This window comes from Clarias gariepinus, chromosome 10 (genome assembly GCF_024256425.1).
Source record: "Clarias gariepinus isolate MV-2021 ecotype Netherlands chromosome 10, CGAR_prim_01v2, whole genome shotgun sequence".
Taxonomy (NCBI): Eukaryota; Metazoa; Chordata; class Actinopteri; order Siluriformes; family Clariidae; genus Clarias; species Clarias gariepinus.
This window is the reverse complement of record NC_071109.1, coordinates 13,280,090-13,307,692: the sequence shown is the minus strand read 5'-3', so window position 1 is coordinate 13,307,692 and position 27,603 is coordinate 13,280,090. Positions and strand designations below refer to the sequence as shown.

At 36.3% G+C, this 27,603-nt stretch overlaps 2 protein-coding genes across 5 annotated transcripts; one reads left to right on the top strand and one right to left on the bottom strand.

Moving 5' to 3' along the window:
* The first annotated feature begins 1,015 nt into the window (after nt 1–1,015).
* Nucleotides 1,016–13,354, top strand: sybl1 (synaptobrevin-like 1). 4 transcript variants are annotated; one of them, XM_053505877.1, is made up of 10 exons: nt 1,022–1,119; nt 2,531–2,637; nt 4,284–4,409; nt 6,480–6,634; nt 6,735–6,792; nt 7,685–7,822; nt 9,476–9,566; nt 10,309–10,376; nt 10,461–10,553; nt 11,928–13,354. In XM_053505877.1, the coding sequence occupies exons 4-10, from the start codon at nt 6,489–6,491 to the stop codon at nt 11,994–11,996; spliced, it is 663 nt and encodes a 220-aa protein (XP_053361852.1). In that variant the 5' UTR covers nt 1,022–1,119; nt 2,531–2,637; nt 4,284–4,409; nt 6,480–6,488; the 3' UTR covers nt 11,997–13,354. The 4 variants fall into 4 exon arrangements, with proteins under 4 accessions (XP_053361853.1, XP_053361852.1, XP_053361850.1 ...); XM_053505875.1 differs by lacking the exon at nt 2,531–2,637; XM_053505876.1 differs by lacking the exons at nt 1,022–1,119; nt 2,531–2,637 and adding an exon at nt 1,355–1,634.
* Nucleotides 13,355–14,180: 826 nt separating this feature from the next.
* On the bottom strand, nt 14,181–26,721 carry si:ch211-274f20.2 (calnexin). Its single transcript, XM_053505874.1, has 14 exons — nt 26,489–26,721; nt 25,645–25,718; nt 25,439–25,497; nt 23,453–23,594; nt 21,836–21,917; nt 21,555–21,747; nt 21,036–21,225; nt 18,842–18,955; nt 18,171–18,327; nt 17,332–17,529; nt 15,372–15,491; nt 15,103–15,205; nt 14,929–15,002; nt 14,181–14,849 (listed from the first exon to the last, which is right to left on the bottom strand). Exons 1-14 carry the CDS (start codon nt 26,558–26,560, stop codon nt 14,838–14,840), a joined length of 1,590 nt encoding a protein of 529 aa, XP_053361849.1. The 5' UTR covers nt 26,561–26,721; the 3' UTR covers nt 14,181–14,837.
* Nucleotides 26,722–27,603: the final 882 nt, after the last annotated feature.

Below are 27,603 nucleotides of genomic sequence, written 5' to 3'. Positions count from 1 at the left end.
TGCCTTTTTAGTTCCTTTACAGCGAGTGATCAAGACGCTTATCAGTATAGAGGGTGATATATTATCTGATAAAGCTGTATGAGCTTGTATATAATTTCTTATTTGCAGAAATCTAAAGAAATGTCTATGAGGGAGGTTAAATAATAAATTAATAATTACATAGTAATGATGTGTTATAGTAATAATAATAATTATATAATACAATTATATTATATTGTTTATTACAAAAAAATAATAATGAATAATAATAATAATAATAATAATAATAATAAATGCAAGCAACAATGATCGGGCCCAAGCACCTGCAATCACTGGGAACAGTGGATTTAAAGGATAGACATCAACATCATTATGAAACAATATATAAGGACGTTATTAGCCACTTTTCATTCTAATGGCAGCAGAGCCCAACCTGTGTGTTTTTTGAGCACGTTTAAAAGCATCACACTATGATGTCGCTTAATATGATGTGACTCAGGAAGTTATTAGCCACTTTTCGGCAAGTTTAAGACATCATCATAGCTGAACCTTTTGGTTTATGAAAATTCTCTTTACAAATTTGCATCCTTGCGATCACATCCCCTAGGAGGAGTATATCAAATTTCATTTGAAAATAACTGACTTCCTGTTAATTAGAGCCTATGGCATGCACAGCCAATGTTGTTCAGCTCAATAAGATCTAAATGTGTACAGGGTTTCGTAGGTATGCATGTCTCTATGCAGCAAAATCTCATATGTTTTCCCCGACCCATGCTCAGGGGCCCAGCTGCTCAGGCGTCCTAATAACAGCAGGTTAATCAATATGCTCATTTTTAAGCATGTTACGACCACAAAAAGGCCCAGGATGCTTGAAAGAAAAATCCTTAAAAGAACAAAAGGGCCCTTTACACACTATGACGAGTTAAAGCTAATGTAATAGTGCTTGGGCTCTAATAATACTAAATACAACAACCAAACGTCGCGGTCCAGGCACGCTGCGCCGCTGAAGAAAACGTCATTTCCGGTATGCGGTGTTGAGGAAGTGACTGGAACCTGCGGAAGGAACTTTCAGCAGCTTTTAAGCCTTTTAATGTTTACATCGAAAATAAATCCTAGAAGCCTCGGTTAAACCTCTGTCAGGTATGTTTATGTCAAATATTAGTTCCGATATGCTTATAGCATCATTATAAATTGCACGTCTATCCAGCAGGAGAGATTTGCATCGATTTGTTTCCTTTCGCTTCCAGTATGCTACATGTTATGCTAATGGCTAAATACCTATGTCAGTCGCTTTTTTTCTCACCCGTTTTCCGTTAAACCCGCCCCTTTTAATTCGATTGGATGATGGTTTATAATAACAGCAGATTGGCTGAATCTGTAAGAGGATGGCGTATTAGCCAATCCAGACTGGAAGCTGACAGCCAGTCATTGTACACGAGGCGGGGTTTGTCGGAATACGGGGCTGAAATAAGTCGTGCTTGTTGGAGTGAGTCAGTTTGAAAGCTAGATGTACGCGGTGATTAATCAGTTCATAGAGAGTTCTAGTAAAAGAGAAAGGAACGAGACATCGTTGCTTTACAGGAAGCTGCACGGGTTTGTTTCAGTAGCTAACACTGTTTGCCAGGCTGGTTGAGGAATCAGGGGATTTTCCACAGGTAACGTTAACACATAAACTGATCTGGTGTCAGCAAAGATGTGATTATTATTCTCTCTGAAATGCTCAAAGTATAGTTTGTTCTTTGCTGTGAACAAATGGACCAAACATAACATGTCTTAATCTCATCTCATTTAACCAGCTATGTGCATTTTGCTCACTCACTAAGTATGTCTTTTATTGACGTAGCAGAGGAGTGAATTAGTCAAATATTACCTCTCGATCTTGCAGAATGTGTCTCTGACAGACGCGTGACTGACGTGATGGTTTGACGTGTTGCCTCCCTTTATGTCACAGACTTTATACAGTGCCAGTGCTGCTGTATAAAGCTTAAAGCCCAGAGCATTTTAGCCATTTTTTCTTTTTTTCTTTTTAATAAACATATCTAGGGCTCAGGAATGTATAAGCACATATATTTTTGTTATTCATCATTGACCTATTCACTGTTGCCAGCACCAATCTGGCCTGCTTCAGTTTTAAGAATTAAAGGCTTGCCTTTTCCTCAACCTTTGGTCACTGTCTTTTTTTTAATTTTTTTTTATCAATAACTCTGTTTACATAAACAGTATTTCTTCAATCTAATTGAAATCATTCTGATGAATGATTTCAACTTAACTCTTTACATGGACACGGATTTAGTAAGATGTGTGCCCAAGTGCACAAAAACTATAAAACAACCTCTTGTGGCGTTGAATGAAAAAAAAAAAAAATTCTGGGCATGAGTTGCTAGGGGCATTTTTCACATTAGGCATGATTGATTTGTTCCAGGGTTAGTGCCTAGGTACACTAATCCTAACCCTAGCCTAAAGGCCTACTTTCACGCGACGCCTAATATTATCAATGGCCTGGAAAAATGGACCAAGAGTGGCAATCTCGTGTGCTTTCTTACTTTACCAGTTATGACTGTGTAGGTCAGAGGATGAGATTGGCGAGTACTACTTAGACAAGGAGACCGACAGCACTGATGACGTCACGTCTATACAGTGATCTGCTTTCCTTCTAAGGTACAATTGGCTTCCATATCTGATTTGATCTGTGCCCAAGTATGATGTACCGTGCCTGAGACCTTCTCTTCAAGCAGGCTTAGGACTGGTTCCCGAATGTGAAACGTTTGTGTTCTCACTGAGAAAAATTAACCAGACTTTGGGTCAAGTGTTCGGAAATGATCCCAGGGCCCCTAATGTGAAAGCACCTCCACACTCCAACGTTAAATTTGGGTTGGGCTTTTAATATTTTCTACAAATCCTGCCCTCTGTGTTGAGACTCGTTACAAGAATTCAGTCTCATATATGACTAGTTGAGCTTCACTGCATGTGAAACAAAAAAAATAACCAGATAATCATCTAATCGTTGTGTTTACATGGACCCCAATTTTCAACGAGTGATCAGAACAGTCGCCCAGTTGAAATAAAACTGCCACGTATAAACACGTCATGAGAAAAGTCTGACCTGATTTAGAATGACTTTGTGCATTTAAAAACCACTTATATTTTGATTACATGCTTTAAGAAAATATAAATGGATTTTGAAGTAAAAAGTAAAAGATTTCTAGTAAGAATGATTTCAGTCAGATTAAAGAAACATCGTCCATGTGAACATAGCTGGAGCTTTACAGGTACTGCTGAATCTGCTGCTAACTTTTCAAATCTAGTCTCTAAACAAAAAGAAAAAGAGTTCATCTCTCTCTCTACTGCTGCTAGTCACTTATGACTTATAGTCACGCTTGCTAAGTCTCATATTACAAACAACTTGAATGCAACACGACTGCTGTCAGCGTTGTGCTAGAATAGCCTTGTTTCTATTAGCCAGATCAAATATGGTGGTGTTAGTTTTTTCATTTTATGATGTATATATATATTTATTTATTTATTATTATTATTTATATATATATATATATATTTTTTACACTGTTTTGCAAATTTCAGTACCATGGAATTTTTTTTTCATGCTTAGGAAAAGGGAAAGGGTTAGTTTCTGTAATGTCTTCTGTTATTGCAGCTGTAAACAGCTGTTTCCTCACTTTCTTTAAGTTTAAAGGACAAAATGCGCAACACATTATTAAGAAACATGAAGTGTAAAGTCCTCAGTCCTTAAGTTGTTCCAATGGCACAAATCTTTCTGACCCTTAAAAAGCATTGACGCTCAAGACGCCTTTGACAAACACATTCTTAAGAACGACCTCATCATCTCATGGGTTCTTTAACACGAACTTTTGTTTTTAGCCTTTGATTATGTAGCTCATGCATTATGTAAGTTCCTGTGAAAGATCTAATACTATAGCAATCACAACATATTGTTATTATTATTATTTTAATTGCCACATCAATATCCGGTAACACTGTGATTTGATTACTGTCGGCGCTACTGTAAGTGCTGATGGATGTTGTTTGGTCTTCAGAATATTGTCACCTTTTTTTATCAATTGATGTTAAAGATTAATCAACAATTGATTAATCATGTTTAAGAATTTAAAATAGTATTTACTACTATGTTTGTTTTGGGTAATAGTGCTTGCATATCTATTAACTTGTCCACCGCAAGAGGGGTGTTCTTGCAGTTCAAAGGTTGAAAGTATTGAAAATAAAGCCTTTGTGTGTCACATACTCATTGCAGCAGGGTGAGATTCCTTTTTTTTTTTTACATATCACAGCTTGTTAGGATCTGGAGTCAGAGCGCACAGCCAGACATTATATTGCACCTTTGGAGCAGACAGGATTACCACCAACCTTCTGTTCAGAACCGCAGAGCCCTAATCTACTGAGCTACCACTGCCTCGGTGAGTGTTGATCTGGAAAAGAAACAGTCAGGCAGACTTTGCCTTGTCAGGCTGTGCAATGTTAAGCAAGCAGTGTTGTCAGATCAGGCACTTTTTTGTAATGTCTTTCGCTAGAAAAAGTGGTAATAAATATTAGGCTAATTTTAGTAAAAGAACTTATGTGCTTAAGTAGTTAAAGTGCAGTATGAGTTCTAGTACTGATTTTATTATTCGTTTTCAGCACTACTTAACCTTTTTTACGTTATGATCGGGCAGCCCTGGAATACAGAGCAAGTTTGCACGAGATAAAGTTCAATATAAAGTTTTGATAATTCATGTGTGCCTAAAATATGTAAGGGTGAAACAGTATTTTGCACTATGGCGGTAAAATTGTACAATTAATCCACAGTTCAAATGCATGCTGAACCGTGCAAGGAGATCTGTACAGATTACATATTAACTCCATTCTGTTACATCATTAATATTTATCATTTAAAAAATTTATTTTGTTTGTTTGAATGTTTGTTTATTTGTCTCACATAACAAATTTGTTGGGATTGTGCATTTATAAAAATGTGTATCTTGCTGTTAGAGCTGCACTATTTTTGCTAAAATATTAATCGGGATTGTTTAACATTGAAACTGAGTTCATGATGTTGTCACACAAACCTCTATTTTTCAATTAAAACATTTATTGCATTGCACTCAAAAAAGTGCCCTCTTTTCCATATTTAAGTGAATAACTTGAAAGCTGTTGAACATTAACTGAATATTAACAGTTATAAATAAAATAATTAGTAAATAGCAGAGCTCCATTTTGGACTCTCAGCCAAACAATGCTCTACAGTACAGCAATCAAGTTATCGTTGATAAGTGAAGTAAATGCAGTGGATGCCAGCTGCCAAAAAAAAAATAAGATCAAGAAGGGCATACTGATCGCACATGATCTGCAGAGAAGATAGTTTTGCATGGTAAATGGGCTCTTCTATAAAAAAAAAAAACATGAAACAAGCAGCACAGATCTGTGCCAGCAACAGAGCATTTACCGGTAACAGATAAAAAAAAAAGCTTATACAGAGGTATACTGGTGTGTCGACGGGGAAGGCTTCAGACATCAGTGTGCACTTGGGTTTTCCTATATGTCATGTAGAACAAAAGTTATTATTACTTTTAAATGCACAAATTTTACTGCTACTATAATGATGTCGCAAAATTGTAAAACAAAATGCACATATTATAATTTTTTTAGGCACAGACACAACTGAAAAACCATAAGAACATTTGATCGTATGAATTTTAATAATTCTAAGCCCTATATTAATGCAAATTTACTGAAAATGCTCTGGGCTTTAGGGGGCTATGTACTCTGACAAACAGTGCCATCTTTGTACACCAAAGAGAGTTTAGTTCTTTGTACTAAAATGACGCTGGAGAGGTCAACTGCTCCAACCTCTCTTTCTTTGTTTTTGTCCACAACGTTAACTTCTAGTAAGTTTAACCTTTAATTTTGCTTCAGTTAGGTATGACAGATCTTTAAGCATTTCACTGCATATTATATGACGCTTTCGATGGCTATCATTGCAAGTATATTTCAGAACTGTGGGAAACACTAAGTATATTCATATGCATAAAAAAAAAATTATGTTTAACATTGATAGTTGGGATTCCAAGCTGCCAGTCATGTGTCTACCGTGGGACAGTTATATTTTTATTTCAATATCAGTTGTATTACCTTCACCATATTCAACAAAGGTGTGCAACAGATCTTCCAGTTGTAGCTCTGTTGTAAAATAAACTGAGTCTTCTTTTTATAAGTCATGTATGGATAGAAAATGCCACTGCTTGCACAAATATTAATTTTATCAATTTTCTTTGAGCAGAAACACAATTAAAGTTCTTTTAAAGAACTTTACCAACAAAGAATATTTTTCACAACCATTGTGACAGATGTCAGTGTTGTAATCTAATCAGTGTAGCAACACTAAACTGGTGTCTACTTTGTGTGGGAGTACACTGTGCTCATTATAACCTCATTGTAACTGCTCTACTGCAACAAACTGATGACCTCCGTTGTCATTTTTCACTTTCCAGCTCTGTGCTATGGCGATCCTTTTCGCTGTCGTAGCTCGTGGAACCACCATACTTGCCAAACATGCCTGGTGTGGAGGGAACTTTCTTGAGGTGACAGAACAGATTTTGGCAAAGATTCCATCGGAAAACAACAAATTAACCTACTCGCATGGCATGTAAGGAAACATGAATCGTTCTTTCAGGTTCTGTTAAATGAGCACTTTAAAAAAGGAAATAAATAATCTTAACTCCTGACTTTATCGCTCTTGTTTTCAGCTATCTTTTCCACTACATCTGTCATGACCGAATTATCTATTTATGCATCACAGATGACGTGAGTATTAGTTCCTTATTTGCTGAAATTCCACAGTTGCACAGGTCTTTTTCCACAGCACTAAGTACTGGAAATGTCGCAACACAGGTTGGAACAATTTCCTGGTGCACTTTGTATCAACCTTGTGTGTAAAAAAAAAACAAAGAACTCAAATTTTTCTCTGGATTGTTTTTTTGCATTATTTGCATGAGCGCCCATATAGTTCAACGAGATCCTGACCCTGATTATTCTCATTTAGTGTAAGGTAAAGTACACAGAGGGCTTTTAAGCATGCTGTGCAATAAATCTTCCATCTGCTAAAGCTTGCTGAATTTTTTTTTTTTTTTGTATAGTTTATGGCTGTGCACAGATGTACTAACCTGTCCTCTATTTATACGCCAGCATTTCTTTTGTCATTTTTTAAATTAGTTTCGTGTTGCCTGCAACAGCATGGGTGCAACATAGGAATCATTATGTCACACCGGTGTCTGTCATCATCACAGTTTTTTTACTCACAACTCTGACTACATTTATGGAATTTATAGTCTTTATTAGGAAGCATATTTGTGCACTAGCTATTTCATTTTCTAATAAATAAGGTTTCTAATGTCATTTATTTCTCTGGGGGATAAATTTCTTTTGTTTGTTTTTAGGAAAGCAGGTCAAATTTTCTATCCACAACTCCTAAAGCATTCATGGGTATTTTGCACAGTACTTTTTGCAGGAGGCATAAATGTGCTCTATTTTATTTTAGAGATACAAATAAAGATAAGTATATGAATAGTCAGTGTCTGTTTTTGAGTGTGCAGTGGAAAAACGCCATGGCTCTCTGTGTTAAACTATTACATCAACTTATTTTCAGGTAAAAATGATTGTGATGACATTAACGACAGTCCTGTGGATTTGTGTGCAGGACTTTGAGAGGTCGCGTGCATTCAGTTTCCTTAATGAAGTCAAGAAACGGTTCCAGACCACGTATGGCTCTCGGGCTCAGACCGCTTTACCCTATGCCATGAACAGCGAGTTCTCCAGCACTCTTGCTGCACAAATGGTATGACATAATGACATTTTTCATAAAATCTTCCTCACCCAAGCTACCCGTTTTTTTCTGCTCATCACTGAACTCCTTCACTATAAATGTACACATTCATTTGCATAGATTTCGCACACACACACACATTAAACACAGACTCACAAAAATCATTTTTTAAGAATTTCTTTCCTAACACAGAATCACTATAAAAGGTGTTTCTGAAAGTCTTAACTACAGTTAGTCCTGGTGTTGCATGCGCACATAAAAAAGCTGCTATGGACTATATGTCACCACAAAATTATTATTATTAGTATTTTTGTTGTTGTTGTTGCTGTTTTAATGCTAAGGCTAATCAGTGTGTCCTTAGTTTTAGATATGTTTCTGAATCCTGCACTCTTTACTACTGAATGCAAACTTCTTAAACCTTGTTGTGATTTTTTAGGTTGGACAAAGTCAGTCAGTGTGTTTGCATGCACAGTTAAGCAATGCTATGGATAGAGACCGACTAGGCCCTCTATTTGGAATAAAGTCCTTGTCCCTTTATACAAGCATTGATTTATTAACCAAAGTATGTGTGACTCTGCTACGATAGGTGTCGATATTCCCTTTTTCAGCTTATTGAACTACATTTACGTTAAGGCATTTTGCAGGTGCTTTTATCCAGACCAGGTTAGTTTGTGTGTGTGTGTTTGAGGGGGTTGAGGAAAGGGAGAGATTATTCCAAGTACTGCAGTACTACATCATCGTTTAAAGATTTCCAAAGACCCAGCTAAGAAAGTTAATTCCACCACCTAGGTGCCAGAACAGAAAAGAGTCTAGATGCTTGTAGTCTTCCTCGATCTCTGAGAGATGGTGGGACCAGCCGAGCAGTGCTGGAGGAATAGAGGGAACGTGGTGCGGTGCGTGGTGTGATTAGGGCTGAGAGGTATGTAGGTGCTGGGCCTTCGTAGGCAAGCATCAGGGTTTTCTATTCAAGGCGGGCAGCTGCACGAAGCTAGTGCAGGGAGCAGAGAAGTGGAGTGGTGTGGGAGAACTTAAGAACTACTATGTCACGGATGACAAAAATCGACAAAAAAGGTAGCTAGCAGCTAAATAGTAGCGTGTTAAGTGGTAAAAACGTGGACAACTTTACAGCTCTATCTATTTCCCCAAACATACTTGCTGTACGTTTACTTTTTAAACAAATGAGACGCACGCTATCTCTCGTGGGTATGTTGCTATTGGAATACAGATGACCGTACAAGTGTTAGTGGCTTTCTTTTTCTACTTTTTTTTTTCATGGTCTGTGCTTAAAAACCCCAGGCATTAGCCATTTGAGAATGTCAGGTCCACATGCTGCAGTCACGTGATTGTTGTGCTTATAATAAACAGTGAATTAAAGTTGTTTACTGAGAGTAAAGAGTGTAACACTACGTGAATAAAAAAAAAAAGATTTACATCTGTTCAAAACTGTTATAGATACATTCAAGAGAACAAAGCCATAAAGGCAGAAAGAAAATTAATCAGTTAAAATCTAGTGGTGTACATTAGAGCCTGAATGATGATACCTTAAAATAAAATAATAATGTAATTTAACATAACATGGGTATTATATTTGTCCTGTCCAGTGCTCTATACTGTGTGTATCAGTACTAATTTGCATTTATTTTTTTTATTTTGATTTTCTCACAGAAACACCACTCAGATCCCAGAAGCTCAGATCGGTTGACAGAGACACAAATGCAGGTGGATGACTTAAAAGGCATTATGGTCCGGAATATTGGTGAGATTGCATCTAACTATTTTTTAATTATGAAACTATAAAAATTTAGTGCAGTGTTAGAAATTTTTGTTTGGAATGTGTTTTTTTTATGTTTACATATAGATGTGATTAACAAATAAGTACATGGAACTTTTTGTTTGAACCCACCCATTCGAACGATTGAATATGTTGACTGCAAGATGTGTCATGTTGCCCAGGTGTGCTGTTACGTTTTTACAATTAATACACTTGTGCTGTATTCTGGTAAGCTAGTAGTTCCTTGCGACGTGGATTGCACAGGGTATTCAGTGATCTTAACTTGGAACTCTTCAGAACTATAAGGATCAATACGGCTTAGTTCAAAGTTAACTGGAAACAGTTTAGGGAACAAGTGAACAATGGTTCATCACTTTGCTGGAAGAAAACGAGCAAACCCTGGTATTGTATTGTAATGTGTTTCAAGACTTTGTTCTAATAATTTTGCTCATCTTAAAATTAGATAGTCTTCCAGAACAGGTATCATGATCTAACTTGCTTTTAACACATCTAGTTGTTACAGTACCATCAGAGGGCACCATTATGTGGGCTAAGTTTTGGCTGTGGTTGTTGATGCCAGATAGGCTAGTTTGATTGTTTTAGAAACTATTTTTAAAGCATAAACTGAGGGCCAAGTCTAAAGCAGATAGATTGGCTTAAGAAATTCAGATATGCTCACTTAACTGTCATGGTTAGCATATCTTATAATGCAACTTTCTCATTTTAGATCTTGTGGCGCAGAGAGGAGAGAAGCTGGAACTTCTTATTGACAAGACTGAGAACTTGGTGGATTCAGTAAGTGTTTTTCTTCACTCTTACATATCGACATTTTTTAGAAGTGATGTTTAACTTTTGCATCTTGTTTCTTTTACAACCCAGTCTGTGACCTTCAAGACAACGAGTCGCAACCTAGCTCGCGCCATGTGTATGAAGAACCTGAAATTAATGATCATCATCATAATTGTAGCACTCGTAAGTAAAGCAGAAAAAGTATTATGGTACAGCACAGGAACATTAGAGTAAAATACAAACTTCAGTAAATCATACCAAATCTGTTATGGCTTGTGACATCTGCCAACATAATAAAAGCCCACAAATTTAATAGAAATCTGCAACTTTTAATTCTAATAATCTCACGAACATATTACATTTCCCACTAATGTTATATTGATAGCTATTATACTTACAGGGATGGAATATAAATAGCTGTTCTGTTTCTGGGAAGGTGAAAATATTCAGTTTTTAAGATTGTGATAATTTCTCACAAATATAATTGCGTTTATGGGCAGTAATTTTGTTGCCAGGTGTAACATGGATCATATTGTAGCTAGATTTTTTTTGGACTTGTAGATAAATCAGCTGTGCTTTTAAATATGCACAATTATGTAAATGATGAGGACTTATTATTTACCATACCATTCTGCATAAAAGTCCAGAACAAAACACAACACAGTGGTGTGATGTGGCTTGAAGAAAAGATTCATTCCTTTAACACCACTTACAATATTGTGTTTTGTTCCTCTTACACCATAGTGATTTGTCACCGATTAAATTCATTCATTAATTTATTAATTATAGTCCTTTAACCATGCATTGGGGAACATTTGCAAAACAGGTTACTATTTTGACTATTTTGAAGATTTTTTTTTTTGGTCACACTTAAATGATTCAGATCACCAAACAAATTTATAATTACGCAAAGATAACCAGAGTAAATACAAAATAAATTATGATTTCATTAATTAAGGGAAAAAGCTGTCTAAACCTACCTGGCCCTATGTAAAAAAGTAATTGCCCCTAAACATGATCATGCCACCCCATGGCAACAACAGCAATCAAGCATTTGAGATAACTGGCAATGAGTCTTTCACATGGATGTGGAGGAATTTTGGCCCACTCTTTTTTGCAGAATTTTTTTAATTCACCGTCATTGGAGGGTCTAACCTCTGGCTGATAAAAACACTGATAAAGTGTTTTTTTTGTTATTGATGGTAAAGGTGGACTTAAGATATTGAATTAGGGAGTACTTAGTATTGTCAACATGATTGTTTTTTTTTTTGGCTTAATTGTTTTTTACATAAATCAGGCACTGTGGGGAAAAAGGTTATTTTGCTCGTCTGCGTTTTATTTTGTCTAATACTAAGACCAGCTAAAATTTAGATGAATTTTTATTGTTTTTACACAAAAAAAAAAACAATTTAAAAAAAAAAAGGGCACTAACTTTTACACTTGACTGTAATAAAGACATTCTTTACAAGACATTATATACAGTGTGGGGAAGCCCATATATGGCCAGATACTGTCAACAGATATGAATTTAGCAATGTTTAATCTTTGCATTTTTAGGTGGTCCTGTTCATCATCATAACAGCGGCGTGTGGAGGCGTGACTTGGCCCAACTGCCGGAGCAAGTAGCAGTCAAAACTGAAGCGTCCTCCTTCCTGCTGCTTGACTTGGAAGGGATAAACTACTCACCCAAGACCATTATGCCATCTGTACATTTGTCAGGTGTTCCTGATCTGTCTTCTGTTTAGCCTGGCTCTCTCAGCTGCAGGCGTCTTAACAATGACTATGTAGCTTTACACACACAGGACTCAGGAGAGCCTGGAAATTAAACACCCTCTCTCTAAATCCTTCATCTTACTCCAGGATTTCCTGTATGTCCTGATCGATTCAGTGAATGTATGTAAGTGTGATACCTTTCTGGAACATTTTCTTTTATCAGACTATGTAAAGCAGATACGTTCTTACATGAAATCTTGGTTAACAAGGCACATTTTTATGGCACACATTTGTGCAAAATCAACACACTGTGGTGAACGGTTGATTTCTTTTTCTTTTTTTTTCAAGTTCACCACACACCAGTTCATTAATCACAACTAACTACTCAACAACTTAATACAGACAACATTGTTCAAAATTCATCTGGTTTAATAATAATCAATGATGTTTGGAATAATATGAATATCTAGGTGACAATACACTTTATTATGACCAATATGATATATGTAGTGAATGAAATGTAAGATGGCATTAGTGTTATTAGTAAGAAAGTCAAACAACAATAATCATCATTAAGTGTGTAAAGCTCAACGATGCAGGTTCACAGTTATTCTCTTTAGGGAGATACATAACTGATGTACAGGGCTAGTGTGGTTGGAAGTGCCACTTGTTTCTTTTTAAGAGCAAATTATAATTCAGAAGCACACTTTTATTCACGTAATACAATACAATTAGTGTGCAGAGCCATAAATACTGTCACTGTTGTACAGGCCATGTACTTTTTTTATGTGTACATAGACATTTATTCCATATATTCTTCTCTTATCTCCAGTAACACTGGCTCGATGATTTCTCTAAACTGAGTTTCTCAAACCTTTAGGTCAGAGTTTACAGTTCCACTTTGATCAAACCGGATCTGTAGCATATGTGTAATAACCTTGTATTTTTATTTCTGGTAGAAGTGATTTACATTATTACACAGTAATTACACTTCACTTGAGTTCAGAAAAGTATTTCCCACAATTCTATTATGTACATGCCTTCGACTCATATTGAGCCCAACTGCAGATGTACAGTTAATATAAAAGATGCACTGGTGAGTTGAAGGAGATTTCTCCCTGGTTGATTGTTACATGTGTCAATTGGTTTTTTGTTCATCCACAATGCACTTTTTTGTTTGCTTTTTGCCATACCAATGTAATTATTATAATGCCAGGAATCATGTAATTATTTAATTCATCACATTTAAGAAAATAAAGTTCTATCTTAAATGGTTGTATTGTGTTCAATTGGAAGAAAAAATAAGTTCTGGCTTAGAATAAAGGTCTGGCACCATGCATTAATAAAACTGAATCTGCCATTTTATTGTTGTTTTTATTAACTGTGGTGTGCTGCTTATCATAACTTATCGAGTACAGTTAATACATTTATAAGCAGTACTACAGGTCAAATAGACAAAATGTGACCAGTTCATCTATGATTCTTCTACTCCTTCTTGTTGTTCCAAGAAAGATTTTATGTTTGATTTTTCAAAAAAACCTAAATGCTTGAAAAAATTAAAAGGCGTTGGGATCTTATTTGGGATCGAACATAAGTATTCATACATGCATGCAGACACACCCATCATCCTTTCAGAGCTATAGCATTTTTGCCAAGAAGAATGAGCCAAAATATGAGGATTAGGATGGGCAATAATAAAGGAGACATGCTCCAGCTGTAGTTTGGGTTAGCAAGACTCTAGTTGCATACAAAGCTGGCTCTATCAAATACTACCGGAAGACTTACGCAAAATAAGTGATTTTGTCGAAAGTTGAAATAACAAGTAAAACTGAAAAGTATGAGGGGTGTTCAAATCAAACCAGGACTTGTGATGAAGTTTCTCATAAATAAAGGCGTACAACTAATTTTTTTAAGAAGGCTGGGATTGCCAGTGTCAGTGAATGACAATCCTGACTGAGGTGACTCAGATCCCACTGCAGTCGTTCTCGTGAGCATTCAGCGAGTGGAACACCTGATCCTTGAAAATTGATGATAACTTGTCAACTGTACATACACTCATTCATGAACATCACTTACACATTACAGGAATGTCAATTTTAAACAAGGGGTTCCTGGAAGGCCTGTATTTCAGATATAAATTAGGCCATCCAATCATGTCGTACTGAGAAAACTTCCTACCTTGATGGTATGCAAGCATTAGTGAAACTGAGATAAATGCATTTGTGTAGCTGGGGATTATATAGAGAATTCAAAGTCGCTTTTACTCTCATTAACTGTGTTATGTTATTTTGCACAAACAAAAGTTCAGACTTGAACAGCCTTCTTCTTCAAACATTCTTCTAAAATCAAGAATGACACTATTAAATTGTTACAGACAATATAATATTAAAGTAAATACTCAAAATGTGTCTAGGTTTTGTTTAAGGAAAAAATTCTCAGCTTTATTTCATATTACTGAAAGTTACCTGTATTTCAACCACAGACAAACTTGCTTTTGCTACCATTCAGGAAAACTCATAAAAAAAATTATTATACTTCCATATTCAATAAGACATGATCCCAGCCACATGATAAAATGTTTTTTTTTATGTCCACTGGAGTGTCTGGTGAATTATTTTCAAGTTTAGGATATTTTAAGTAGCTAGTTGTTTAGGCACACAAACATTCAGAACCCATTGGTGTTATAGTAGATCTCCCTTTGCTTTATCCATGCCAGGGTTAGTAAACCATGAAGAAAGCTGCAGTTCGCTTGCATCATTTGGAGACCTGTACCAGAAATGAACAAGTTTATAAGTATAATTTTCAAACTTTTGGAAATTTTAATTATCTATAAATACATAATTACCTTTAACTCTAAGTCTGACTTTTTCTGCACTTTGTTGCCCTCCCGTTTCCTCAGGCTAGTAGAGTTGCTGGGTTCTTGATCCCCATATACGTAACATATCAATATATAATTTAGAATAAAAAGCCATCATTTATCTAACAATTCTAACAAACATTTAAAATTGAATGTTCCCACCGTAGTCATTGAAACTCTCATGGTCTTCTGAATCCCGTGGACTGTCTGGCTGAGGCTCATCACATTTTTTGTAAAAATAATCCTGATCTGAAGGGCCAAATCGCTGACACACAATAGACAGGTCACGTATATATATTAACTTTACCTATGTCAGTCCTGTACCATCACACCAGTCAGATGACTCAGTAGAATAATACTATAAATATAATGCAATAAATTAATTGAATTAAAAACTTGTTAAAATATATAAACCATCTGGCAGGTTTTACCTTATCAGGCCACATGAAACTGACAAAAAGAATGATGGGAAGGCCCACAGTGAAGACGTACACACCCCAGAGCCAGGGACGCTTTTCTGTGGCAAACAGTAACCGCTCCAGAACTCCATGCTGCAAGAGACAGGAAGAAACAAGCTCTATAAGTGCATTACTAAACTCACTTTTCCACTGATCTACTGATGGTCTATAAGACAGATGCAACACAATAAATAACTAGTGAGAATCTGACAGTCACCATAATTTTCATATAATAAGATTAAAATACGCCAAACATGAGATTCTTCTTCTACTTTCCCGTTAGGGGTGGCCACAGCGGACCCTTAGTCTCCATCTAACTGTGTCTACTACATCTTCCTTTATCACCGCAAACTCTTGCATGTGCTTCCACACCACATCCATAAACCATCCTCCACTCAAGACTTTGTCCAGCAGCTCCATCTCTAACATTCTCCTCCAGATACACCCATCCCTCCTCTGCACATGTCCAAACCATCTCAATCTGGCCTTTTTAACTTTGTCCATATCTTGTAAACTTTTCCTTTCATTCTTGCCGATATCTTTATGTCACAGATCACCTTTGCTACTCTTCTCCACCCATTCCACCCTGCCTGCACTCTCTTCCTCACCTTAACTAACTGCACCCTCCCCAATCTCTCTCTCACATTTACACACAGGAACTCCATCCTTCTTCTACTGATCTTCGTGCTCTTCTCTCTGGTGCGTTCCTGCAAATCTTTAAACTCATCCCAGCCCGCTCCCTACTCTTATTGCTGATCACAATATCATCTACAAACATCATAATTTATGGAAACTCTTGTCTAAACCTATCCGTCAGCCACTCCATCACCACTGCAAACAGGAAAGGGCTAAAAGGTGAACCCTGGTGCAGTCCCACCTCCACCTTAAACCATGAGATTAATTAATCGATTTCTAGACCAATCACACTTAATTAGACCAAAATATCTTAATTATGCGTAGTTTAAACTTAATCTTCAAATTTTATAGACAGAGATTTTGTCACATTTATTTTAGAAAGTTACTAAATTATCTGCTAATAATATGAAAAATGCATAAAAAACAGTGTCAACAATCTTATATTTTATTTATTATTAATCCTATAAAAATATTAAATATAAAAAAATACTTGTCAAGATGCTAGTTCCACTAATGAGTGTAATTAGCTAGAGATTAAGGTTGCCTTGGTTTTAAAAACGCACTGCTACAGTCAAATTCAATCAAATTATTTGATGCCCTACTTTGAGCCTGAGCTCAGGTTTCTGTCTGTGGGAAGTTTCTGTTCTCCATGTATTTCTGCTGAGTTCTCTAATGTTCCCCCACCTCCCAAAAACATGTTGTTAATTGGACTGGTTACACTAAATTCCTTGTAGATGTCAAAGACCTTGTTAATACAGTACAGTATGTGCGTTCACAGTGCACTGTGATGGACTGGAATCCCATCAAGTGTGTAATGTTTCCATGATAGGCTAATATTTACTGCAATCCTAATAAGGATGAAGTGATTACTGAAGATAAATTATTGTACCAGAATGCTTCACATTTTTGACCTCCTTTTACACAACAATGTTGTAGTCTTTTGGCTGCTCCCGGTAAGGGGTCGCCACGGCGGAATATCCAGTCCGCACTACAACTTGGCACAGGTTTTACGCCGGATGCCCTTCCTGACGCAACCCTCCCATTTTATCCGGGCTTGGGACCGGCACTGCATCCAGTGGCTGGGGGGTTTGGGCACTGGCTGCAAATCGAACCCGGGCCTTCCGCATGGCAGGCGAAACGTAAAGAGGGCACTGAGCCACCAGTGCCCTCTTTACACAACAATGTCATTTCACAATTTAAATGCCAATTGCATTCATTCAGGTTTCTGTATTTCACGTGACATTGATGCTTTTGCTTGAGGCAACAGCATTTTTCTTCTAGGAATCTTAAAACTTACGGTCTGCCTTTGACCCCAGGTGTCCTTCGTCCAGTGTCTGGCAATCATGAGGTCGTCACACAGAAGGATGTTGTCAAACAGGACATCTCCAGTAAGGGACCACAGCTCCAAGCCTACTGCAGCTACAGGACTCATTCTGAATGGCTGAGTGTCCTCAAAATATGCCGGGTTAGGGATCATTCGTGGCTGCCACTTTCCCTAATGAAGAAACCAGCAAGCCAGGCTTTATTTTAGAAAATGTAACCCTCGTGTACTTTTATACATGTTTGATGTACTTTTGATGTTCACTATGCTTGTAATCTTGTTTTTAATGGCAAAATATAGTTTAAAGGTGCAGTTTATGATATTTACAGGAAGGGGAAATTTTATATTAAAGTAATTTCAGTGCCTTTAAAGCTTCAAATTTCCATCCATGATAACTTTTACTTTGTACTTTAAGACATTTCAGTTTAGGAAAGCCTGCATTTTTGTGTGCACATGTGACTGGGATATGTTAGAGGAACTGAAATTTTCAATAAGGACACAAATTTGGACTTTTGTTTGTTTCAATATCGTTTCAGAATTGTTTATATTATTATCATATAAGAATCGCCCAGTCCTTTGGTCTGTATAATACAGCTTTTTTAAAAAAATTTTTATAAAGTTTGTTAGCAAAATTGAGACAAGAACATCCAATCTGTCTGTCCATTACTGTAGAGTATCTAGTTCTTATATCCTGTATAGGGTTGTGGCCAGCTTGGGTGTCCCTTATCACAGGTACAGTACCTCAGGGTACAAGGCAGGTACACTGTTTAAGTGATGCCAACTCACACACCACCATACACTATTGCCAGAATTACCTGATAATTCGGGTTGTCAATCTTAGGGGGTTTCCATTTTCCCTTATATTCTGGGTTGGGCACCATGGGAGACTTCCATGGCCCACATCCTACAGCATGGGAGCAGGCAGGGTTAGCAATAAGAGGAGCTTCCCACTCTCCATCCATCTCCACTGACCTGTCCAGAAAAGTAATGAATGTCAAAGTTTGTCCAACCATTTTTAAACGTAAACATAAAAACATTTAAAAATCTCAGGCACATCAAATAGCAATGGTCATGATTTTAACAAAAAGTAACCCTTATTACCTGTACCTCTTTTATACAAACCTAGTGGTCATTAGATGGATATACATAAGAATGTTAATAAAAATTGCACTTGTATTTTAATGAATGCTGTTTATAATTGAGACAATACAATAAAATACAGCAGTCTATCACAGGTTACTATGCACACTCATACTTCTTTACACCACAGAGCAATTTAGTGTATTCGATCCACCCTATTTAAATGTACTTAGCGGTGGTAACTGAATTTGAATGTGAATATTTGAGATTAAATTAGTGGGATAATGTCAGTCCGGTAAAAGTCTTTTGTACAGAAAATGTTAAAGTCACAGGAGTTAGGCGATAGAGTAAAGAATGAGGTGTGACTCGTAAACACAATCATGTGTGGTGGAGCTGCCTCACGCACCAGTCATGTGGAGCCTGAGCCTCTGGGTCAGGAACAAAAGGCTCTTCCTCTTCTATCCAGCCGGCTGGTTTCTGCGCTGTAGGGTCAGCAATAAACTGAGGAGCTTCTTCATCCCTTTACACACAATAAAGAGAGACTAAATCTGCCATCACTACCTAGTGCAGTTACTGTGGTACAGCATAATCAGTGTGCATCTAGGCATATTCTCTCGATAATTGCATTCGGTTAGCCATCTTTAAAATATCTAATATGATATCATCATGAAGTAGCTGCTATTAAGTACTTTAGCATAAGAAATCAAGTAGTTTCTTTTGCCTTTACTTTTCAGAAATTTAAAAAACATTTTAATGTGTTATAGATTAGATTCATATCCGTAGGTTGAGATAATAGACTGGAATTGTGTATTATCTTCAGCAGCAGAGTAAAGAAATCCTGGCTTTAACTCACATAGGTAAGTTAGGCCTTTATTTGTCACATATACATTACTGCACAGTGAAATTCTTTTTTTGCATATCCCAGCGTAACTGGGGTCAAAGCGCAGGGTCAGCCATGATACAGAACCCCTGAAGCATATAGGGTTAAGGGCCTTGCTTAAGGGCCCAACAATGGCAACCTGGTGGAGCTGGTGCTCGAACTGTCGACCTTCCGATCAGTAACTCAGTGCCTTAGCCTTCTAAGCCATCACTGCACCTGTCCACTTTATATGAAGCACCTATACAGCTGCACATTTATGCAGTTATCTAATTATGTTGCAGTAGCACCGTAGAAAAAATATACAGCTAGAGGTGAAGAGCTTCAAATAGTGTTCACATCAACCATCAAAATAAAGAAAAGGTGTAATATCTGTGATTGTGGCATGGATGTTGGTACCAGTTTTTAGAATTTACACAGAATGGTGTATACTACTACTGCTAATACTACTACTACTACTACTAATACGCAATGGCTTGTGAAAATGGCTTGTTGCTTAAAGATTTCAAAGAAAAATTGCCCGATTTGTGCTGCCAGGAAGGATATAATAACTGCAGAAAAGCATCCCAGATTTCACAGCCCATTAAACTTGAGGTGGATGGGTTATAACAAAAGAGAACCATAATGAGTTCCATTTCTGACAGTCAAAAACATGATGACTATCATGTTTACAGGCATATAAATATAATGTTTTTACTGCACATTATAGATTTCCTGTCAGCTCAGACCTGTCTAATGATTCTCTGATCTCTTTCATCAATAAGGTGTTTCAGTCTGCAAAAACTCTCTTACAGTTTCTCTTACTCTCTTACTGTCCCCTCTTACATAATGTTTTTTTTTTCACAGTCTATGTAAACTCTAGATTATGTTCTGTGTGAAAATCCCAAAAGATCATAAGGTTCTAAAATACACAAACCAGCCCATTTGGCACTAACAACCATGCCACAGTTGAATTCACACACACCATACTTCCCTTACTATAGTAATTATGGATTTTAACATAACCTGTACCTATAAATATGTATTTGGCTGACTATATGGATAATATATAATAATGGATGAATGGATCACTCAATTCGTCAATCAATCAATCAATTGATTAATTAATTATTTAATGCTTACATTTATTACATCTTCAACCTTTTTATATATGCCATTAGGAAAAGGGCAATAAAAGGGTGTATACAGTACGTCGATATCTATAGCATTGTTTAAAATATGTGAGAGAATTAAGATTTTTTTTTAGCGTTATATTGGTATTGTAACTTATTTGTAATAAATGTGTTGCCCTAAAGTAAGTAGATATCTACAGTAATGGCCAAACGATTATTGAGACAAAAGTGAAATTCAGTGTTTTAATGACAAAATGATTGAAAAAAAACTAATAATTTTAATTGTATACAACTAAATGTTAATACAAAAAAAAACAAAAAAACAGCTGATTTCTTGACTTGTCCTGCCTTCTTCACCATTGTCCAACATTTTTTTTTTTATTAAGTTTAGGTCTGGAGATGTCCAGAAGCTGAATACCATGGTCACATAGCCAGTTTTAACTTTTTTCAGTCCATTAACTCTTTAACCAGATAGGCTGGAAATAATTAGTGATTTACCTGTTTTTTCGCGCAGGGAGAATTCATACATTGCATTTGGTGTTTTATTACCTTTGGCCACCTTTGTTAATCAACAACATTTGCCGTAAAAAGAGCTAAAAGCATAAACATACCAGTCGAGGGGTTTGGTTACAGTAGGATCTGGGATATAACGTCTGTCATCCCAGTTAGGAGGTTTAACATCTTCTGGGTCCTCTATCTCATGGGGAGGCATCACTGGCGGATCCATGTCTTCTAGAAGACTTCCATTATTGACAAGTGTTTGGTCGATGAGAATTTCAAATGTATTATCAGGATACAAATCTGCAAAACAAGTGCGTTTTTTTTTCTTAAATTGGTCCTTGGTGGTGGCATTTTTAGATATGAAAGTTGCATATATGGAATAGGATCACTAACAATAATTCTCAGATTAATGTAATTTCCATTTATTTAATTATTTTTACTGTTGAGATGTATGAATTATACATATAATTTATCTCATCATTATACTAGCAGAGGTATTTCTACTATTATACAGTTGCTGGTCCCTAGTTTTTTAAACTTATAATGCAATTAAGGTTCTGAAACAAGTTCCAACCCCAAGTCTGGCTCAGTGATTTCAGGCCTAATACTGTGCTCTTGTTAATACTCACTGAGTGTGTAAAGATGAGAGTTGTGATCAGTGAAATAGTCACTCATGTCAATCTCAGGTTGCCGAGCATGTTTCTCTTCATATAGTCCTGTCAGTGGGTTTCGGTGGCGGAAGATGAAATGTAACTTGTATATACTTCCACATTTGTCTGGACCAAACATAATTGTATATGGTGTGGCATCATTAAACTGACTCTAAAAGAATACAACAAAGCATGTTAAGTCTATTCAATGACAGATTGGTTGTCATAAACTGCACTAGTGATGATAGTCATGCTCGCACCAAACGCAGGTCATCTGAATTAGACAGCAACTTTATGTAGCCCCCTCCACAATCAATCCCATTTTGGAAGAAAACTTCATATCTGTGTAGAATAGTTAAACATGTCAAGTTAATAATAAATCTTGATAGAAAGTGCTGTTACACTTTACTACATATCAATTTGACAACAATTTAGTTAGTTCCTGATGTTACGTATAACAAATACACTGCACATAAATAAGAAAAATAAAAAAAATCAATAACTGTCACAATAAATACATTAATCAATTAAATTGCATATGCAAATTTAGTGTATTTCTCTTTATTAGAAAACTGTAATATTAGGCTAATTTCAACATATTTTATTCATTTTCAGCTTGAAATTACTAGTTTGTCATGTACTGGGTGTTATGGCTGATGGTGTTGCCGTGGGCAAAAAGGTGCAGGCATAGGCGCAGTGGGTTCTTTTCAACAAAAAGATCTTTAATGAAAAAATACCAAACTGAGCATAAAGAATAGACAAAAACAAAAACTTTAACTACTACAGAGGCATATTGTGACATGGGTGCTATGGGGAGCCACCGGCTCGCTGGCGGTCCATACAAGGCTTCGGCGCGATGGTGAAACACAGGCACTAATACCTTTTACGTATTCCAAACTCTATGTTGTGACACAGGCTTCTTAACGACATACCTGACATGACCCAGAAACTAAGCATGGAGCTGAAACGGGACAACACATGACAAGATACTAGAGACGTGACGAGACAAGGGACACGACGAGGCTAGGCTAAGGGACACGCAGAGACTAATTACTTACCCATACTCTAATACACAACTTGACAACACCGAATCAGCTCCACACACACACACACACACAAAGGACCTACATATGACCACACGCTTGAGCCTTGAGACATACTTGTTGGTTCCATTGCACACCCAACCAAAATACAATAGAAAGGAAACCAAAATACAAAACAAAACAAAATGCCCACACAAATGACAGAAATTACCAACAATGCTCAGTTTCCCAGACTAACCAGCTATTTATAGAAGATTTAATGACCTCCCTCGGTTCAGGTGTGCTCCCGCATCACCTGACCGAGGTGCCTTCTGGGAAACTGAGTCTGCAAAACAAAAACTACAAAAGGACAAACAGTGCCCTCTAGTGGCGATTCCTCACAGTTTTATTCTTAGTTCTAGGGAAACAAAAGCCTTAAACTAGAATTTGTCTCTCAAAATAGACTTAATGGTTTTATATGTATTGTAACCAAATATTGGATACCATTTACTTTATTCAGGATATTTTGTTGCATATGAAGTCTTTATTTTTCCTCACTAAGTGGTACTGTATAAAGTATTTACATTGATTTACTTAATTAATTGCTAAATAACAACACATTTTTTATAATTTTATATTGAACCTCTGCCATAAAATCCAGCATACAGTACTAGTCCTGGTAAGTTCATTCTTACTAATGCAATAAATATGTATTAGAAGGAGCACGTTGATATAATCCTGGTTTAAATTACAGCTGCATTACAAGCAAAAGTTACATCATAAGGTGCTATTAATATTTTTTTATGAACAAAGTAAAGATGTGTTTAAAGAAGCTAAATTCATAAAAAGGCTTACTGTAGACACAGAGGTTTTTCTTTGAAGTGAAACACTGTCCGCAGGTATGCAGAAATAGCATGATGACGTCCAGGAGACTTAAGCACAAGCCCCTTGTTTCCTGGTGATGCTTGATTCTTTGGCTCCTCTAAAAGCCATACTCCTATATAAAAATAAACGTGCATTATTACATACTGTATATAAAGGGTTTGCCAACTGGAGGTTTTGTTCTCATCTGACAAAGTATCTAAGAATCAAGAAGTATACTGTACATGTCAAATTAAAATTGTTCGCCATTTTATAGTTAAACTAAATGCTGAATATCACATCTGAATAATATTAACCATAGCATTACAAAACAATATTATTTAAGGCAAATTGTAGGTTGCGGTTTCATAGATAGATTGAATGTTCATTCATTCATTCATTCATTCATTTTCTATACCAGTTTATCTTGTGTAGGGGACCTTGGAGGTAGGAGGCCACAGTGCTAACCCCTACACCACCCTGCCATCATTAGATATTATATATAGATGTTTCATGTTTTACTATGAAATAAAAATATTGACTACTGCAGCTTTAGGTCAAATGTGTATTGATTACAAAATGCAGAATAATCTCTTTTAGAATGCCATACTGTATGAAAAAAAAAGGAACATGAAAATTTACAATGGTTCATTTAAGTTTTATTTAATGTGACTCCTATTTTTACTAGATACTCTAAGTGAAACAATTACTTTAGCAATTACTTTTAGATAAGGACAGTGATGGAATAGTTGCATATGAGTAACCAGTTTAACATTCTAAAAAAAAAAGAAAGGGAAAAAATGTCAGTGACTCATGACCTTTAATTCTGGTTGGGCAGGACAACTATAATACACACATGTCCGACACTACAGCGAATTTTATTAGTAACCCTGTAATGGGTAGCTGAGAGTCAGCAATGTCTTTACGTACAGCACAAAGTCTTAGAGTTTGTTTTGAGTGGTTTTGAAGTATTTATACCCCATAATTCTCATTTTCTCTCAGATTTTCAGAATCCTTACATTATTCAGGGACCCGAGATACAGTTTTCTGGCATGATAACTGAAACCTGTTCTTCCTGGCCCAATTTTTTAATAACTTGTTCCAATATTAACAATAAATTGTACTGCCACATGATTGTAGATCTAGAGCACATCAATAAACATTGGCTTATATGCAGTCAGGGCCATAAATCTGTTACGTTTTGGGACACCACCACAATAAATTTTAAATAAAACACTTAAGATGTGAACGAAGTTTAGTCTTTCAGCTTAAATTTAAGGGGTTTGACAAAAGTGTAGCATTAACCATTACAGCCATTTTCATGCATGTACACATTTGGGGTGGCTTACAGTATAAATAATTGCACAGTCTAACATACAGTAATTACAAACAGCATTTTAATATTTAATTTTAAATTCAATTTGGTGGCATACTGAGGCCTAATGCACAAAACTGTAGATAATTAAACTGATCAAGGTAATGCTTACTTTTCCAACATATTAATATTTTCAAATCACTATTTCATCAACTTTTTAAATCACCAGGGTGTAAGATCGGACCACTACATGTACACTACCGCTAAAAGGTTTGGGGTTTATTTTCTACATTCTACAACAATACTGGGGATTTCAAAACTATGAAATAACACATGTGGAATTAGGTAATTATGTAACAACAACAACAAAAACAGTCAGTTGTTATTTTAAGACATGGAGATCAGCCTTACTGGAACAGTTCTTGCAAGTACAGTATGGTCAAGTGCATTCCAATTAAGCAAACCCAAACATCAAGCACTTTGGTGAAACTGGCTCTCATGAAGACCTTCCCATGAAAGCAAGACTAAAACTCACCTCTGACCTGAGGGGAAGTTCATTTAGAGGCACCAGCCTTAAAAATGACCAATTAAAATCAGGAACAACCATGAAGTAAGAAAATGATCCCAAACTTTTGAAATGTAGTTCTAAAAGACTTTAATCTTACCATCATATTTATAAATGTCCAAGTCTCCTTCTTTCAGTGATTGGGAAAGAACCCATTTTCTTCCGCACAAAGAAAGTGGAAACAGATGAGATGTAAATAACATTCAGCTTTGACAAAAAATGACTGACTACCAAAATTAAAATGCATGCTTTTAAATTTGCAAAAATGTAGACTACATATAAGTATAACAAACGCAAGAACTGTACCTATCCAATGGGCTTTTGTCAAACGTTTCTGCAAAATATGCCTGGTCTGGAGTGGTGACAGAACTGTAAATGTCCTTAGAAGTGGAAAAAGGAAAGTAGGGAAAATTTGTTATTATGATGATGATGATAATGATGATGATGATGATGATGATGATCATGACGATGACTGTCTCTTTCGGCTTGCTCATCAGGAACAATCTGATCGTTTTGATTCATACAAACTTTCATAATTTTAACCATTGTTAAAAGCCCTATACAAATAGAATTTTATTTAATTTTTTTTTTTATTGAATGATGATGATGATTTCTGTTTAATTGTTGTTGTTGTTGTTGTCAATGCGACCAAAGCTGAATATTGTCTTTATACAAATAAATGTACAAATGAATAATATATTATAAATACCAAGAAAAAAATGTATTACTAAAACAATAATGCATATATTACTAGGGCAGCAGCATAATAAATTATTATTATTATTATTATTATTATTATCTCACTCACTCATCGTCTATACCGCTTTATTCTGTATTCAAGGTCGCGGGGGCCTGGAGCCTATCCCAGGCCTTGGGTCATGAGGCAGGGTACACCCTGGACAGGGTTCCAATCCATCGCGGGGCACACACACATACACGTTCACACACCCATTCACACACTACGGGCAATTTGGAAATGCAAATTAGCCTAATCTGTGGGATTGTAGTCTTTGGACAGTGGGAGGAAACTGGAGTACCTGGAGGAAACCCAGCAAGCACTGGGAGAACATGCAAATTCTATGCACACAGAGATAGGAATCTTCATTATTATTATTATTATTATTATTATTATAAAATAGGTTGAACTGACCTGCTCGCCTCTGCTCACAACCAAGGTTAAATAGAAACAGGAAATAATGAGCACCCCCTGTCTGAAGAGCATGGTAAGGTTTTTCAGAAGGACATGAAACTTCCTGAACAGTTATACTGTAATATTATCCTGTGTTTGCCTTTGATCCTGTTATGTAAGTTTTACAAACAGAAGGAGAATTAAACGAAAAGCAATGACCATGAACAAGGTCTCTGTCTCACTGCACTCGTAAGCAAAAGAAGTCTCCTGAATACTACCGGTTATCTAGGGTGGACTTTGATCAGTGTTCAACTATTTACAGACCCATGAATTAAGCATCTACACTTTCAAATGTCAGGTGACTGTCTTATATATAAAATATACATATAAATGTGTTACACTGTCAATTTTCAGGTGCATTAGACAATATTTATGATGACAGTTACAAGTATATGTATTGGTATAGGACCTTGCATAAAAAGTCTATAGTCCTTTTTAAAGTCTTTTTTCACCTGTTCTGTTCTGGTTCACCTCACCTAACCACTAGGGGGAGTGCATAAACCCTTAATACTCCTCTGTTAGGAGGTTGTTTGGAGCTGACTCACCTATGATCTCCTGGAATGATAAAACTTTCAGGAATATTAATGTGAATGAAATTCTCTTTGTGAAATGGCATTTCATTGTAAGGGCTAATCATTGAGGGTCATGGTAATGACTGCAGCGAGTTTCGATGTAGACAGTTGAGCATTATCCAATGTCAGATAAATAATAGCTTCAATAAAGAAATAGCTGCCATGAGGTTACAATAGTAATTGAAATCATGCACTAGACACAGATGAGAATGGTTAGAACTGTTTGTAGAACAGTACAGATTCGTTCTCCTGGTTTGCAACATGATATCATGATATAAGGTTTACTGTATCTATAATTATTTGGCTGCTAAATCATGTAAGGTGAGCTAAGAAATAATAGTAGTAATTCGGCTACTGTTCTTGCTGAGCTGATTGCCTGTAGAAATAACAGAGAGGACTTGAAGGATCTTAACAAAAGGAAAAGATTCCATGCTACAGTAGACTCCTGGGAGAGCATGCCAGGTAGAACCACTGTAACATAGATAGTGACTTTTTTATTGCAAA

Excerpts from the sequence above, each read along its gene's own strand:
- sybl1 (XM_053505878.1), top strand. The coding sequence starts at position 6,489 with ATGGCGATCCTTTTCGCTGTCGTAGCTCGTGGAACCACCATACTTGCC. Across the intron at positions 6,635-6,734 it reads TTAACCTACTCGCATGGCAT|CTATCTTTTCCACTACATCT; the intron begins GTAAGGAAACAT and ends TCTTGTTTTCAG. Across the intron at positions 7,823-9,475 it reads GCACTCTTGCTGCACAAATG|AAACACCACTCAGATCCCAG; the intron begins GTATGACATAAT and ends ATTTTCTCACAG.
- si:ch211-274f20.2 (XM_053505874.1), bottom strand. The coding sequence starts at position 26,560 with ATGCTCTTCAGACAGGGGGTGCTCATTATTTCCTGTTTCTATTTAACC. Across the intron at positions 21,748-21,835 it reads ATTCAGATGACCTGCGTTTG|AGTCAGTTTAATGATGCCAC; the intron begins GTGCGAGCATGA and ends GTATTCTTTTAG. Across the intron at positions 15,003-15,102 it reads TGAGAGTTTCAATGACTACG|AACCCAGCAACTCTACTAGC; the intron begins GTGGGAACATTC and ends ATGGGGATCAAG.